The 15176-nt window shown below is 39.9% G+C and overlaps 1 protein-coding gene across 1 annotated transcript in view; it reads left to right on the top strand.

Moving 5' to 3' along the window:
• LOC135113913 (probable glutamate receptor) overlaps positions 1–15176 on the top strand; it is a 212704-nt gene that overhangs the window by 72177 nt on the left and 125351 nt on the right. Inside the window, exon 4 of the mRNA XM_064029532.1 lies at positions 1648–1770. Coding sequence (XP_063885602.1) covers positions 1648–1770 — 123 coding nt within the window. The remainder of the gene's footprint in view (positions 1–1647; positions 1771–15176) is intronic.

Raw genomic sequence — 15176 nt, 5'->3', positions numbered from 1 at the left:
GAGGGCAGGCTATGACTGTCCCTTTGTGTTGTGAGTCACAAAGGGAAACGTTCAGTGAGGTCACAGCTGGGTTTAATGATAAGTTCACAGCACCCCCTGAACAGTGCTTTAGACCTCACTGGGAGTAATTATCGTTTCGGCAGGTGTCTACTGCCTTCTTTGCAAAGAAGGACAGGCTACTGCAATTATGTATCAGGCTTGTTTGATGCTATTGGAATTGCTTGCAATGCTGTACTTTTGCACAATGGAAACATGTATCCATCTCTGCCTCTTGCTCATTATGTGCATCTTAAGGACTACAACAGTGTGAAATCTTCTACTGGAAACTTTGAACTACAACAAGTATAGCTGGAAAGTTATTGGAGACTTCAAGATGTTGGCTTTCTTGATAGGATTACAAGGAGGTTTCACCAAGAATTCCCGTTTTCTTTGCCTTTGGGACAATCGATACAGAGCAGCACATTACCAGAGAAAGAATCCTTCAATGAAAACATGATGGGAGCTCATGGGTGAAAGTGATTTGTTGTATTCATGCCAATCAAAACTGTTAATTTTTAATCCTAAAAATTAGTTTCAGAAATTTTAAATTAAATTTTTGTGTCATTTGAGTTTATGGTGAAATTTAGCTATTTTTGGGCAAAAAATCATTCTAAATGATACAAAAGCAAAGTTTGACAAGAATAGTGTTCCATTGTTTTGGGATGAAAAGAGTTGGAAATTAACATTTGCTTGTCAAAGACATAAATCGTGTTATATATATATATATATATATATATATATATATATATATATATATATATATATATATATATATATATATATATATATATATATATATATATATATATATATATATATATATATATATATATATATATATATATATATATTGGATATCTGAGGATATGTGACTTTTCTTTCGGGGTACCCTGTGTCTGTGTGTAATAATACTAATATTAATAATGAAAATAATAAAAAAATAAATAATAATGATAATAATAATAATAATAATAATAATAATAATAATAATAATAATAATAATAATAATAATAATAATAACAATAATAATAATAATGATAATAGGTTTATTAATCCTGCAACCTTACAGTTGAAAATCCACATTACATTATAAAAACTAACATATATATTACAACTTCAGTGTACATTTAACCCTATGGGAGGATCTTACAATTTGATAATGCGGCTGCCAGATGGCGCCGGTGAACCGGCGACTCGTGGACTAGGCTTGGTTGGGATGGTCAGGCCACCTAGTGTGTATTTTCCTTTTCAGTTTGTTTCTCTTACCTAGCAGATAGTTACAACTTCCGACTTAGACAAGGTACCTAATCACTTCTAGGTGAACAAAGGGCAACACTGCAAAGAAGTCCGCCCAAAGACGGCTAACCACTGCGCCTCCAGGCCCTGTGTTTGTTTGTGTGTGTGTGTGTGTGTGTGTGTGTGTGTATATATATATATATATATATATATATATATATATATATATATATATATATATATATATATATATATATATATATATATATATATATATATATATATATATATATATATATATATATATATATATATATATATATATATATATATATATATATATATATATAATATATTTCTTTTCTTTTCCAGTTTGGATTTCTTGTTGAAGTCAAACCTACAAAAGGAAAATGTACAATCATCCAGAAAATTGAAGGAGAGTTTAAAAATGCAACAAATGTACAAGTAAACAGGGTAATATCAAAAATACGAGAGGTAAGGAAAAACATACCAGTACTTTTTTTTTTTCTTGGTGAGGGGGAGGGTAAGAATAAAACATATGCGTGATATTTGCCTGAGACACTTTTTTTTCTTGCTCGATGATGTTCTACAGTTTTTGGGCGTTGAGTTGTTACAAGTGGATCTTGCATATGACTGAAAATCCCTGCCTTCTTCTGTATGTCTTACTACATATGACTTGAACAGTTTCAAGACCGAAGTTTCAAGACACTTCTAATTTTGCATAATTCTTTTGGCTCTTTTATGTTCCACTGCTGTGCCTCTAATCCTCCTCGAACTTTTCGAGGAGGCAGTAGACACCTGCCGAAACGACAATTACTTCCAGTGAGGTCTAAAGCATTGTTCAGGGGGTGCTGTGAACTTATCATTAAACCCAGCTGTGACCTCACTGAACGTTTCCCTTTGTGTCTCACAACACAAGGGGGGTAGTCACAGCCTGCCCTCTAAAGACAACTTTCTTCCTCCACACAAGCACCTAATAACACACACACCCTTCACTCAAAAATTTTAAAATCATCATGGCGACTCCTACACCAGCCTCGGAGTCCCCATCTGGGGAGGGGACCATAAATGTCCCCAGGTCGCACTGCCTTTCTATCGACGACCCTAAGTGTCTTGACACCCCCCTCAACTTTTTCTTCATTAACTTCTGCAACATTCGCGGTCTAAGATCTAATTTTCAATCTGTAGAACACCACCTCTCCTCTTCTAAACCTCATCTTCTTTTCCTCACTGAAACTCAGGTGTATGAGGCAACTGACAGTAGCCCCTTTTCTGTTCCCTCCTATTTTCTCTTTTCTCATTTTCGATCCAAAGCTGGATGCTGCGTTTATGTGCGCAATGACTTAACCTGCTCTCGTGCCCACGCTCTTAAATCTTACGAGTTTTCCACCATCTGGCTACGACTACAGAGTCACTCTCATACTAAACTTATCTTTGCTGTATACCTCTCACCTAACTCCTCTGACTATAAGAAATTCTTTGACTACTTACCTTCCAAAGTGGAGCACATTCTGACCCTCTTCCCTTTTGCAGAGATCTCCATTCTTGGAGACTTCAATGTTCACCACCAGCTTTGGCTTTCCTCTCCCTTCACTGACCATACTGGTGAACTAGCCTACAGCTTTGCTATCCTCCATGACCTAGAGCAATTGGTGCAACACCCTACTCGTATTCCTGACCGTCTTGGAGATATGCCCAACATTCTTGACCTTTTCCTGACCTCTAATCCTTCTGCTTATGCTGTCACCCTTTCTTCTCCGTTGGGCTCCTCCGATCACAATCTCATATCTTTATCTTGTCCTATCACTCCAATCCCTCCTCAGGATCCCCCTAAGCGAAGGTGCCTCTGGCGGTTTGCCTCTGCTAGTTGGGGGGACCTGAGGAGGTATTTTGCTGATTTTCTTTGGAATGACTACTGCTTCCGTGTCAGAGACCCATCTTTGTGTGCTGAGCGCATAACAGAGGTGATAGTGTCTGGCATGGAGGCATACATTCCTCACTCTTTTTCTCGTCCTAAACCTTCTAAACCTTGGTTTAACACAGCTTGTTCTCGTGCTATACATGATAAAGAGGTGGCCCACAAAGGGTACTTAAACCTTCCATCACCAGAATCTCATGCACTTTATATTTCTGCCCGGAACCATGCCAAGTCTGTTCTCCAACTAGCCAAAAACTCCTTCATTAACAGAAAATGTCAAAACCTTTCAAGATCTAACTCCCCTCGTCATTTCTGGCATCTAGCCAAAAAATACCTCCAACAACTTTGCTTCTTCTTCTTTCCCTCCTCTGTTTCAATCAGATGGCACCACTGCTATCACATCTATTCCTAAAGCTGAACTCTTTGCTCAAACCTTTGCTAAAAACGCTACCTTGGACGATTCTGAGCTTGTTCCTCCCTCGCCTCCACCCTCTGACTACTTCATGCCACCTATTAAAATTCTTCGCAATGAGGTTTTCCATGCCCTCGCTGGTCTAAACCTTCGCAAGGCTTATGGACCTGATGGGGTCCCTCCGATTGTTCTCCGAAACTGTGCCTCCGTGCTTGCACCTTGCCTAGTCAAACTCTTTCAGCTCTCTCTGTCAACATCTACCTTTCCTTCTTGCTGGAAGTTTGCCTACATTCAACATGTTCCTAAAAAGGGTGACCGTTCTAATCCCTCAAACTACCGTCCTATTGTTTTAATTTCCTGCCTATCTAAAGTTTTTTAATCTATCCTCAACAGGAAGCTTCCTAAACATCTATCACTTCACAACCTTCTATCTGATCGCCAGTATGGGTTCCGTCAATGCCACTCTATTGGTGATCTTCTGGCTTTCCTTACTGAGTCTTGGTCATCCTCTTTTAGAGATTATGGTGAAACTTTTGCTGTTGCCTTGGACATATCAAAAGCTTTTGATAGAGTCTGGCACAAAGCTTTGATTTCCAAACTACCCTCCTACGGTTTCTATCCTTCTCTCTGTAACTTCATCTCAAGTTTCCTTTCTGACCGTTCTATTGCTGCTGTGGTAGACGGTCACTGTTCTTCTCCTAAATCTATTAATAGTGGTGTTCCTCAGGGTTCTGTCCTGTCACCCACTCTTTTCTTATTATTCATTAATGATCTTCTAAACCAAACTTCTTGTCCTATCCACTCCTATGCTGATGATACCACCCTGCACTTTTCCACGTCTTTTCATAGACGTCCAACCCTTCAGAGGTAAACATATCACGCAGGGAAGCCAGAGAACGCCTGACTTCTGATCTTTTTAAAATTTCTGATTGGGGCAGAGCAAACTTGGTATTGTTCAATGCCTCAAAAACTCAATTCCTTCATCTATCAACTCGACACAACCTTCCAGACAACTATCCCTTCTTCTTCAATGACACTCAACTGTCCCCCTCATCTACACTGAACATCCTCGGTCTGTCCTTTACTTATAATCTGAACTGGAAACTTCACATCTCATCTCTAGCTAAAACAGCTTCTATGAAGTTAGGTGTTCTGAGACGTCTCCGCCAGTTTTTCTCACCCCCCCCAGCTGCTAACATGGCCTTATTTGTCCATGTATGGAGTATGCTTCTCATGTCGGGGGGGTTCCACTCATACTGCTCTTCTAGACAGGGTGGAATCAAAAGCTTTTCGTCTCATCAGCTCCTCTTTTCTAACTGACTGTCTTCAGCTTCTCTCTCACCGCCGCAATGTTGCATATCTAGCTGTCTTCTACCCCTATTTTCATGCTGCTCTTCTGATCTTGCTAACTGCATGCCTCCCCTCCTTCCGCGGCCTCGCTGCACAAGACTTTCTTCTTTCTCTCACCCCTATTCTGTCCACCTTTCTAACGCAAGAATCAACCAGTATTCTCAATCATTCCTCCCTTTCTCTGGTAAACTCTGGAACTCCCTGCCTGCTTCTGTATTTCCACCTTCATATGACTTGAATTCCTTCAAGAGGGAGGTTTCAAGACACTTATCCATCAATATTTGACCACTGCCTTGACCCTTTTATGGGATTGGCATTTCAGTGGGCATTTTTTTTCCTTAGATTTTTGTTGCCCTTTGCCAGTGTCCTTCCTACATAAAAAAAAAAAAAAAAAAGTGGAACCCCTGTTTTGCGTATTCTTTGTTACGTGCGTTTCACTATATACAGGAATCCCATCTTCAGCCAAACACAGAAATCAGTAAAATTATTCTATAAAAAAAAAGTAAAAAAAATAAAACACTTCTTATGGCGGGATATCCTCGCAATCTACTTCAGCCTTCATCGCCTCCGGGTTAACTGCTTTGCTGCTACCGTGTAGGTACCTTTTTCAGCTGCTTCAGGGCCTCTCTCAAGCTTTCTCCTGCCAAACCTGCCCGTCAGCCTGTGCTTCCGTACGATCTGAAGCCGTCATCGACGCATCTCGCCAGCTGTAGGCGCTGTCCTTGTCGTTTCAAGACTGGACCCTTCAAGCCGTCACCGACGCATCTTGCCTGCTTCCATGCTGTTCTCCCTGTTGCTTCAAGAACCTGAAATACTCAGCCGCCAGTCTTCGCATATGCTGTAAATTGTGGTGCCTCTACTGACCGTGTGGTTTATTCCTGACACATCGCCCACATTCGTCGTCTTCTGTCTCCTGTCCCTGTGGTCTTTCTGCAAGTGGCTTCCAGTACATATCTGCCACGCCCGACTACACTCGACTGAGATTGTATGGACACCATGTGCATTATTAGTGCAGCGTTATAATCTTCGCAGTGCGTTGTTATTTTGCAATTTATTTAAGAACATAAGAACATAAGAAATAAGGGAAGCTGCAAGAAGTGACCAGGCTTACACGTGGCAGTCCCTGTATGAAATATACCTACCTATTTCCATCTATTATCCCCATCCATAAACCTATCTAATCTTCTCTGAAAGCTCTCTAATGTCCTAGCACTAATTATATAATTACTGAGTCCGTTCCACTCATCTGCCACTCTATTTGAGAACTAATTATTTTTCCTATCTCCTTCCTAAACCTAATTTTTTCTAGCTTGAAGCCGTTATTTCTTGTTCTACCCTAGTTGCTGATCCTAAGAATTTTGCTTACATCCCCCTTGTTATAACAATTATACCACTTAAAGACTTCTCTCATGTCCCTTCTTAACCTACGTTTCTCTAAAGAATTTAAATTTAACAACTTCAATCTCGCCTCGTAAGGAATACTCCTCATCCCCCGTATCCTTTTAGTCATTCTCTACTGTACTGATTCTAATAGTCCTATATCTTTCTTGTAATGTGGGGACCAGAACTGCACAGCGTTGTCTAGATGAGGTCTGACCAGCTCCAAGTATAACTTTAATATTCCTTTCGGTCTTTTACTTTTAACACTCATAAAATTTAATCCTAGTACCTTATTTGCCCTCTTTCTGGCCTCAATGTATTGTTTTCCTAGACGGAGTTCAGAGCTAACTATAACTCCTAAATCTTTCTCGTACCCTGTACCTACCAGAGTTTGGTTGTTTAATGTGTACCTGCTGTGTGGGTTTCCTCTGCCTACGTACTTTGCATTTATTGATATTAAATTGCATTTGCTATATATCCGTCCATTCCTTCATCATATCTAAATCTGCTTGCAAGGCGATGGCATCCGATTGTGATCTAATTAATCTACCTATCTTTTTGTCATCCGCAAATTTACTAACATCACTACTAATTCAACTATCCAAGTCATTGATATATATTAGAAATAACAATGGCCCTAATACTGATCCCTGTGGCGCCCCACTAATTACATGACCCACTCGGATTTAGAGCCGTTTATTACAACTCTTTGTCGCCTGTCGCTAAGCCTAACCTAAGCCTATCCAGCCTAACACCTTCCCATCTATCCCGTGTGCCTTAACCTTTCTCATGAGCCTTTGATGGGGTACCTTGTCAAATGCTTTACTAAAGTCCAGATATAAGATATCATAACTATCACCATTATCTACTGCCTCGTACACCTTACTGTAAAAACTTAAAAAGTTTGTCAAGCAAGACTTCCCTTTCGTGAAGCCATGCTGTGACTGATTTATCAAGTTATGTTTGTCTAAATGTTCCCTAATGTTCCTCGCTATTATTGACTCTAACATTTTACCTACAACTGAAGTTAGGCTGACAGTTCTATAGTTAGATGCTAAAGTTTTATCTCCTTTCCTAAAGATAGGTACTACATTAGCCTGCCTCCACATTACTGGTACCTCACCCGACTCCAGTGATTTCCTAAAGACAGAAACTAACGGCTCACTAATAATCTCTTTGCATTCCTTAAGTATTCTGGGATATATTTCATCAGGTCCTGGTGTCTTGAACTTTTTTAGCCTATCTGTCTCCTGTTCCACTATTTCTCTAGTTATGGAAATATCTGTCAGCTTCTCATTCTCATCTGCTCTAAACACCTGTTCACAATCTGGCATATCCTGCATGTTTTTTTTGTTTTTTTTCTGGGTGAAGACAGTTAAGAAATACTCATTCAGAAGTTTACTAATCTCCTCACCAGAATTAACCAGCTCCACATCTGCTGCCTTTAATGGACCTATAGTATCCTTATTCTTCGTCCTGTATACCTGATAAAATCCCTTGGGGTCCGTCTTCGCCTGGCTGGCTACCTTTAATTCATAATTGCCCTTAGCTTTCCTCGTTAACTTCCTGACTGTTCTAACTAATTCATTATATTGTGACCTTAAAACTTCTTCACCTGCCCTTAATCTCATATATACTTCTCTTACGCCCTATATAATGCTTTAACTTAGCAGTCATCCATTTAGGGTCATTTTTTTGTGATCTTATTGTCCTATACGGGATATTTGCTAACTGACCTGTATGAACTTTACGAAATATCTATACAATTCATCTACATTTACCTCACCTAATCCCCTCATCTCGGCCCCTACCATCCTCTCCACTCCCTCATCTACTCGCCTCGACCTCACCTCTCTCATTTCAGCATGACCTGACATTCCAACATACTCACACCTATCTCCCCCTTCCTCTTTCCTCCTCCCCTTCCGGACACATCTTCCCTCCTCTTGTCCTACACCCTCACGCCTCACCTCACCCCTCTCATCCTGCCTTATCTCTCTGAACTCCGTCCCTGACCTGACCTCACCCTGCTTCCCTTGCCAATCCACTCCTTGGAGGTACCTTTTTAATTCCTCAAAATCTGCTCTCCTAAAGTCAGGTATTTTACTAGTGTTTTTGCTTCTAACAGTTTCTTCCCATTCTAAATTGTACCTAATTTCCCTATGGTCACTGTTACCTAACTGTCCTCCAACCTCTACCTGTGTTACTGCTTTCTTCCTGTTAGTAAGAATTAAATCTAGAATATTATTTCCCCTTGTGGGTTCTACGACTACCTGTTTTGAAAAAAATTATCCTGAATTACCTTTAGAAATTCCTCTGCTTCCTTGTTACCCACAATCAAACTCCAGTCGATATTCCTAAAATTAAAATCTCCTACCACACATACCTGACTGTACCTGCCTGCTCTATTTAATTCCTGCCACAGTGAGGTGTTAATTTCCTTTGTACTGGTCGGTGACCTGTAAACTACCCCTAGTACTACTGACTGCGATCCTTCCTTAATATCTACCCATATCGACTCTGCTCTGTTATATGTTTTAATTCTACTGTTAATACAACACTGTAATGTGTCCCTAACGTATAACGCGACGCCTCCTCCTCTCCTGTTTTCCCTATCTTTATAGAGCATTGTATAACCATCTATCTTAACCTCTGGATTAGATACTTTTCCTGACATATCTAACCAAGTTTCAGTTAAAGCAATGATATCAAATTTCTCTACACACGCTATTCCTCTAAACAAGTCTATTTTATTCAGAATACTTCTACAGCTTGTGTAGTAAACACTTAAGCTATTTCTCACCTTCCCTGAGCTAGCTATCTTTCTAGATTTAACTAATTTGCCCCTCGCCTTCTCCTCACTACACCTTCTAACGAAAAAAAAATAGCTGGAGTGCAGTTACCTCTCGCTCGAGTGTTTCAGCCAAAACACGAACACCCTGGCGTGATAAATGCCCTCCGTCCCTGGCGTACAAGGTGTCCCTACCATAGGAAAGGTCCCAGTTGTCGATGAACGTCCATCCATTACTCTTACAATGATTCGCTAGCCTGCGATTCACTGTAATAGCCCTGGACAGCCACTCATCACCAACTCCCCTCCTCGGCAAGACACCACATACCACGGGGATCCCTCCCTTGTCCTTAATCTTGTCCAAAGCCTGTCGAAACCTCCCGATAAGCTGCTCACTCTTGACATTACCAAGGTCATTCCCTCCCGCACTGAGAACAACAATGGGCTTGGTCCCATGTTTTTCCAAGCACGTGTCTAGCCTATCAGCTACCTTCCCTATCCCGGCCCCCGGCAAACACACCCTCGACCTACGCTTCCTATCCCTAGCACAGAACGCACTATCTAAGTGCCTAACCTGACTATCTCCAGACACAAGCACTCTACCTTGGGGCAGGATCAGAAAGAAAAAAAACAAACAAACAAAAAAACTGACCAGTGAGGAAAATGGGGATTAGACCAATCAGATGCTGGAAATAGGAGAATCTGAGCCAGTGACAAAGATCGTTATTATAGCAAATCCTCTTCCGAGCGTATTTCCCTAAGGACTGGCTGATAAATGCGAGGAAGATGTGGAAATCTCTAGAGAGGAGAGACGGAAAAAGGAAGGTTCTAAAACTAGATCAGACTGGCCACGTGAGGACAGTGAGCACGTGGAACACTAGATAATGGAATATATATATATATATATATATATATATATATATATATATATATATATATATATATATATATATATATATATATATATATATATATATATATATATATATATATATATATATATATATATATATATATATATATATATATATATATATATATATATATATATATATATATATATATATATATATATATATATATATATATATATATATATATATATATATAGTGATAATAATGACTGATACACACTGACCTAGGTCCCAGAACCAAGCTTTGTTAATGTTGAGTATGCGTCTTCTTCACTTGCCTCCAGATTCTCGTTGTGCAATGTCAAAGTTCTGTCTAATAGTTAATTACTTGTAAAATCAATGAAGTGATAATATTTAATAGCAAAATTATAATTCGTTCAAAAGACCAGCCATCTCTACAAATATGAGGGCCTCATGTCCTAGGGAAAGAACCCTGTCTCATCTCTAGCTAAAACAGCTTCTATGAAGTTAGGTGGTCTGAGACGTCTTCGCCAGTTTTTCTCACCCCCCCAGCTGCTAACTCTGTACAAGGGCCTCATCCGTCCATGTATGGAGTATGCTTCACATGTCTGGGGGGGTTCCACTCATACTGCTCTTCTAGACAGGGTGGAATCAAAAGCTTTTCGTCTCATCAACTCCTCTTTTCTAACTGACTGTCTTCAGCTTCTCTCTCACCGCCGCAATGTTGCATATCTAGCTGTCTTCTACCCCTATTTTCATGCTGCTCTTCTGATCTTGCTAACTGCATGCCTCCCCTCCTTCCGCGGCCTCGCTGCACAAGACTTTCTTCTTTCTCTCACCCCTATTCTGTCCACCTCTCTAACGCAAGAGTCAACCAGTATTCTCAATCATTCATCCCTTTCTCTGGTAAACTCTGGAACTCCCTGCCTGCTTCTGTATTTCCACCTTCCTATGACTTGAATTCCTTCAAGAGGGAGGTTTCAAGACACTTATCCATCAATTTTTTACCACTGCTTTGACCCTTTTATGGGACTGGCATTTCAGTGGGCATTTTTTTTATTAGATTTTTGTTGCCCTTGGCCAGTGTCCTTCCTACATAAAAAAAAAAAAAAAAAGTATTAGCGAGATCCGGAAAGTCCCATCTTCAGCATCATACGGAAAAGATATCGCCCCCGCAGCTTCACTAGACTGGAACACTCCATCAGAAACTGTCGCACTGTATGGGGGACTAAGCGGTCATCACAGTAATGATGTGTTTCCCGGGACATGAGATAGCCATGTGGGAGATGCTTGTGACCCATCCGGAGACGGGCCATTGCAGTTTGAGCGACGATTTCAAAAATGGACACATGTTCATGGACGGAGAGCAAAAGTTGTTGTCTCCCTCATCTTATTGATGCCAAAGCCTCCCACCTGCTCTTTCAACTGGCAAGAACTGCCACCTTATACTGGAGTATAAGTCATGAAATGGAACGAGATTAAAAAAGGAGCAAGCAAAGTTGCTGCCTATTTATAAAGGGGGGGTGGGGGTTGTACGACCCGGAACTGGAAAAAAAAAATTTTTTATAATTTTCAGCTTTTTTTTCTGCTCTTTTTGATATATGCAACGATATGATAGAGAAATTTTTTCCCTTATGTAATTGAGATTCTTCTGTCATGAGATTCCACATTTTCACACGCTGCAAGACTTGTATGATAATTATTTTTTCCTTTTTTTTCCATACTTTTTTGTTTCTGTTATACCCGTTATTCTTTTGTCCCTTATGAAATTCTAAGGTTCTCTCTCTCTGCGTACAATATTACAGAACAAGAAATTTTAGGTCTAACAATTTTTCTTGGATTTATATACGAAAAATGAAAATATAATTATTTTTTTCTTAATTCCAGCAAAAAATCAATGTATCTGCATCAGATATCTTTTGGACTAATATTTTACCTATTTTAAACAGTGCAACACTAGTTTTTACGTAGAAATATGGCGAAATATAACAACATTATTTATCCCCCCTTCCCCCCAGGGAATTAAGCGTGAAATCATAAATCACTTTAAGCCTATGTACAAAACCAATCAGAATAACTAAATGAAACTATGCTTTTCCAAAATATTCTGATGTACGTATCATGTGAATTTCAAGTCCCTAGCTGCAACAGGTAAATTATAGTTACCCCTTAAACTTTTTGACGTGATATCTCAAAATGGCGGATTTTGGAATAAAAAAATTACCTCCTCCGTTGTTATTCCTGTTACACATATATGCTATTGCTGCTATTGCAGCTTATGAAACTATGAGAGGCGAACAAAGTCTGCTATCGAAATTTTTCTTTGGAATTTATTTAGATTTTTGAAAATATTTGAAAGTAAATTTTTTTTTTCATCGAATAAAAGAAAAAATGTTATTTATTATCGTACAAGGAAAAACGATAGCAGATTTTGTTCTCCTATCCCTCTTGATTATCAGTTTTCTTTTTTAATAAAAAAAAAATTGGTCAAAAAATAAGGGAGGAGATACGAGTTGAACATAGGCAAATCAACATGGGATTAACAATTTTACTACACCCCTAGCCACCCAGTATAACCCAACGTGGTAGCCTCAACGTTATAAAAGATATAAAAGAGGAGAAGGAATAAAATGTTCCACAGCTGAAAGAATATTTTAAGAGTTGCTAGAGGCGGGAAGAGTAAAAATTATTCTTAAAGCTATGATAATGGCAAACAGCTCCACCGTAAAATCAAGAGTATCACTGGTAAGGCTACGGTCTCGACAGAATGAGGGAAAAGTAACACCATGTCCGACCCCAGCATCAGACTTTGGACCATCTGTAAATGCAGGGATGGAGTCGGAATGTGTAGAACAGTGTTCCAAGAATAATGTATGAGACTCATAATCTGGTAAAAAGTTCTTATGAGTAAGATCAGGGCCGCAGACACAAATGTGGGGGAATTGCCAGAAATCATCTCTAGGAAACCTGTAGGGACATATAAAAAGGGAAGGTACATTCAACGTCACCATAGCAGATGAAACGAAATGGCTCAGGAAAACTTGGATGATACACATACAGGAGTTGAGAACTTGAATTACCGGACACTGACTGAGGAAGACGAACTCGATACCAGCACCTCAAGAATATGGGCTGGCGATGCAAGTCCAATGGAAGGATACCAGCATTCACTAGTAAGCTAGGGATTAGGTATGAGCGGAATGCGCCAGTTACTAGGTAAACACCGGCAGTTTGAACCGAGTCCAACACACAAGACCGTGCCTCACTAGCAGACGAGTGAACCTCACAACCATACTCCAATTTAGAAAGAAGAAGAGTTCAGTGCAAGGGAAGGAGGGGTCTGTCTGTCAGTGCCCAAAAAGGCAAGAGCCAAAAAGTATTAGGAGTGACAACTACCTTCATACAAGCTGCCTTAATATAATGGAAGTAAAGTACTCAAGTCAGGCGACTGCCAAATATAAGTCCGAGGAAACGAGATTCTTCCACACGAGATATTTTTTTTATCGAAGAGATACACTATGAAGACTGCAAAAATGTATGGTCACAGTCTTCGAAGTCGAGAAACGAAATCCCTGAGTTGTAGGCCACTGAGAAATTCTATTAATTGCTAACTAAAACTTCGTTTCAATCAACAGCATCCGCGCTGTAGGATATATAAGCTACCACGAACTCTTTCTGGAAGCATACTAATGACACTGTTTACAGCCACAGCAAAAAAAAAAAAAATTGCAGCAATAAGTATACTTTCTTGTGGCACGCCATCTTCAGTTGCATGAGCTCCGGGCAGAATGCCCCCGTAAAAAAGAGAGAAAAAAAAATATATAAAGAAAATAAATAAATAAATAAATACTACTGTACGAAAATAGAGTCGGCCACTGAGACAATACTCGCCATGGCACCAAGCCGTGACCTATCCTTTCTCCAAATCAAGAAATACTGTGACATGCTGCCGTTTCTTTGCGAATGCTCCGCATGTAGAAAGAAAATTCAAGAGACAAAAGAGCATCAGACGTAGACCACATTTTCCGGAAACCATACTGAATAGGCGATAAATAATTTCCTGTCTCTAAGTACTACATAAACCTGATATTTACCATCCTTTCCAGGAACTTACTAATACAAGAGGTTAAGGAAATGGAGGGATAATTGGTCGCGAACTGATGATCTTTTCCAGGCTTTCGGATGGGGATACAAACCACTCCAAGAAAAGGGAAAATCACTGGTCTACTAAAAAGGAATAAAGTATGTTAAACATGTGGCGTAAAAATGCATACGAGATGTCGTCAAGGCGACGAATCACTGCACTGAGGCATTTTTTTTTCTTTTTTTAGCTCTGAGATGGAAAAGGACATTATAAGTTTCATCGCCAGTGGAAGCAAAGGTAACTCTACGAGACTGCAAATGGCGACGATTACGTGCCATAGGCAAATCAGGATCCTTCTTGGAAAACCTAGCAAAGAAATTTCTAAATACGTCTGCAATCACCTTGGGATCAGCCACCATCTCACCAGCATGAGTACAGGAGGAGAACGAAACGAAAATTTCACAGAAATCTTGCAATCCTTGTTCCACACTTCTTTCAGTGAGGTCTTAGATGTAATCAAGGAGCCTTAGTCTCTCTCTTAGACGTCCGCTATGCATTCTTTAAGACCGTCGAGCCTGAACTCGCGCCTGTCGGAAGGCGTCCATGCACTGGGAGTCACCACGATGTCGGCGAAGACAAGAGAAGGCAGCCCACCTTCACTACACAACAGCAGAAGAATCATCGCTCCACCAAAGGACCGGATGGTTGGAAAAATGGTCAGACGTCCTAGGGACAGATCAAAGAGCAGCAAGTTGCAATATGTCAGTAATATATGTTGTAGCCTCGTCAGAATTATCAAAGTCAGGCAGCGAACGATGAAGTAAAGCGAGTTCTGTAAAAAAAAGAAAAAGCTGCCCTTCAGCCCAATCCAGACGTCATTGGAAATTACGAGACATTGGTTCAGACTTTGCCGCTTTTAATATTATTGGAAAGTGGTCGCTACCATAGAAATGTAGTAAAATCTGTCAATTAAAATTAAGAGAGCACTAGGAAAACTGAGAGAAATATGAATACCTGTAAAAGTACCAGTTTGACTTTGAAAATGTGTTCTGTCCCTTGAATTTAAAATC

This window comes from Scylla paramamosain, chromosome 26 (genome assembly GCF_035594125.1).
Source record: "Scylla paramamosain isolate STU-SP2022 chromosome 26, ASM3559412v1, whole genome shotgun sequence".
Taxonomy (NCBI): domain Eukaryota; kingdom Metazoa; phylum Arthropoda; class Malacostraca; order Decapoda; family Portunidae; genus Scylla; species Scylla paramamosain.
This window is presented reverse-complemented; position numbering and strand designations above follow the sequence as displayed.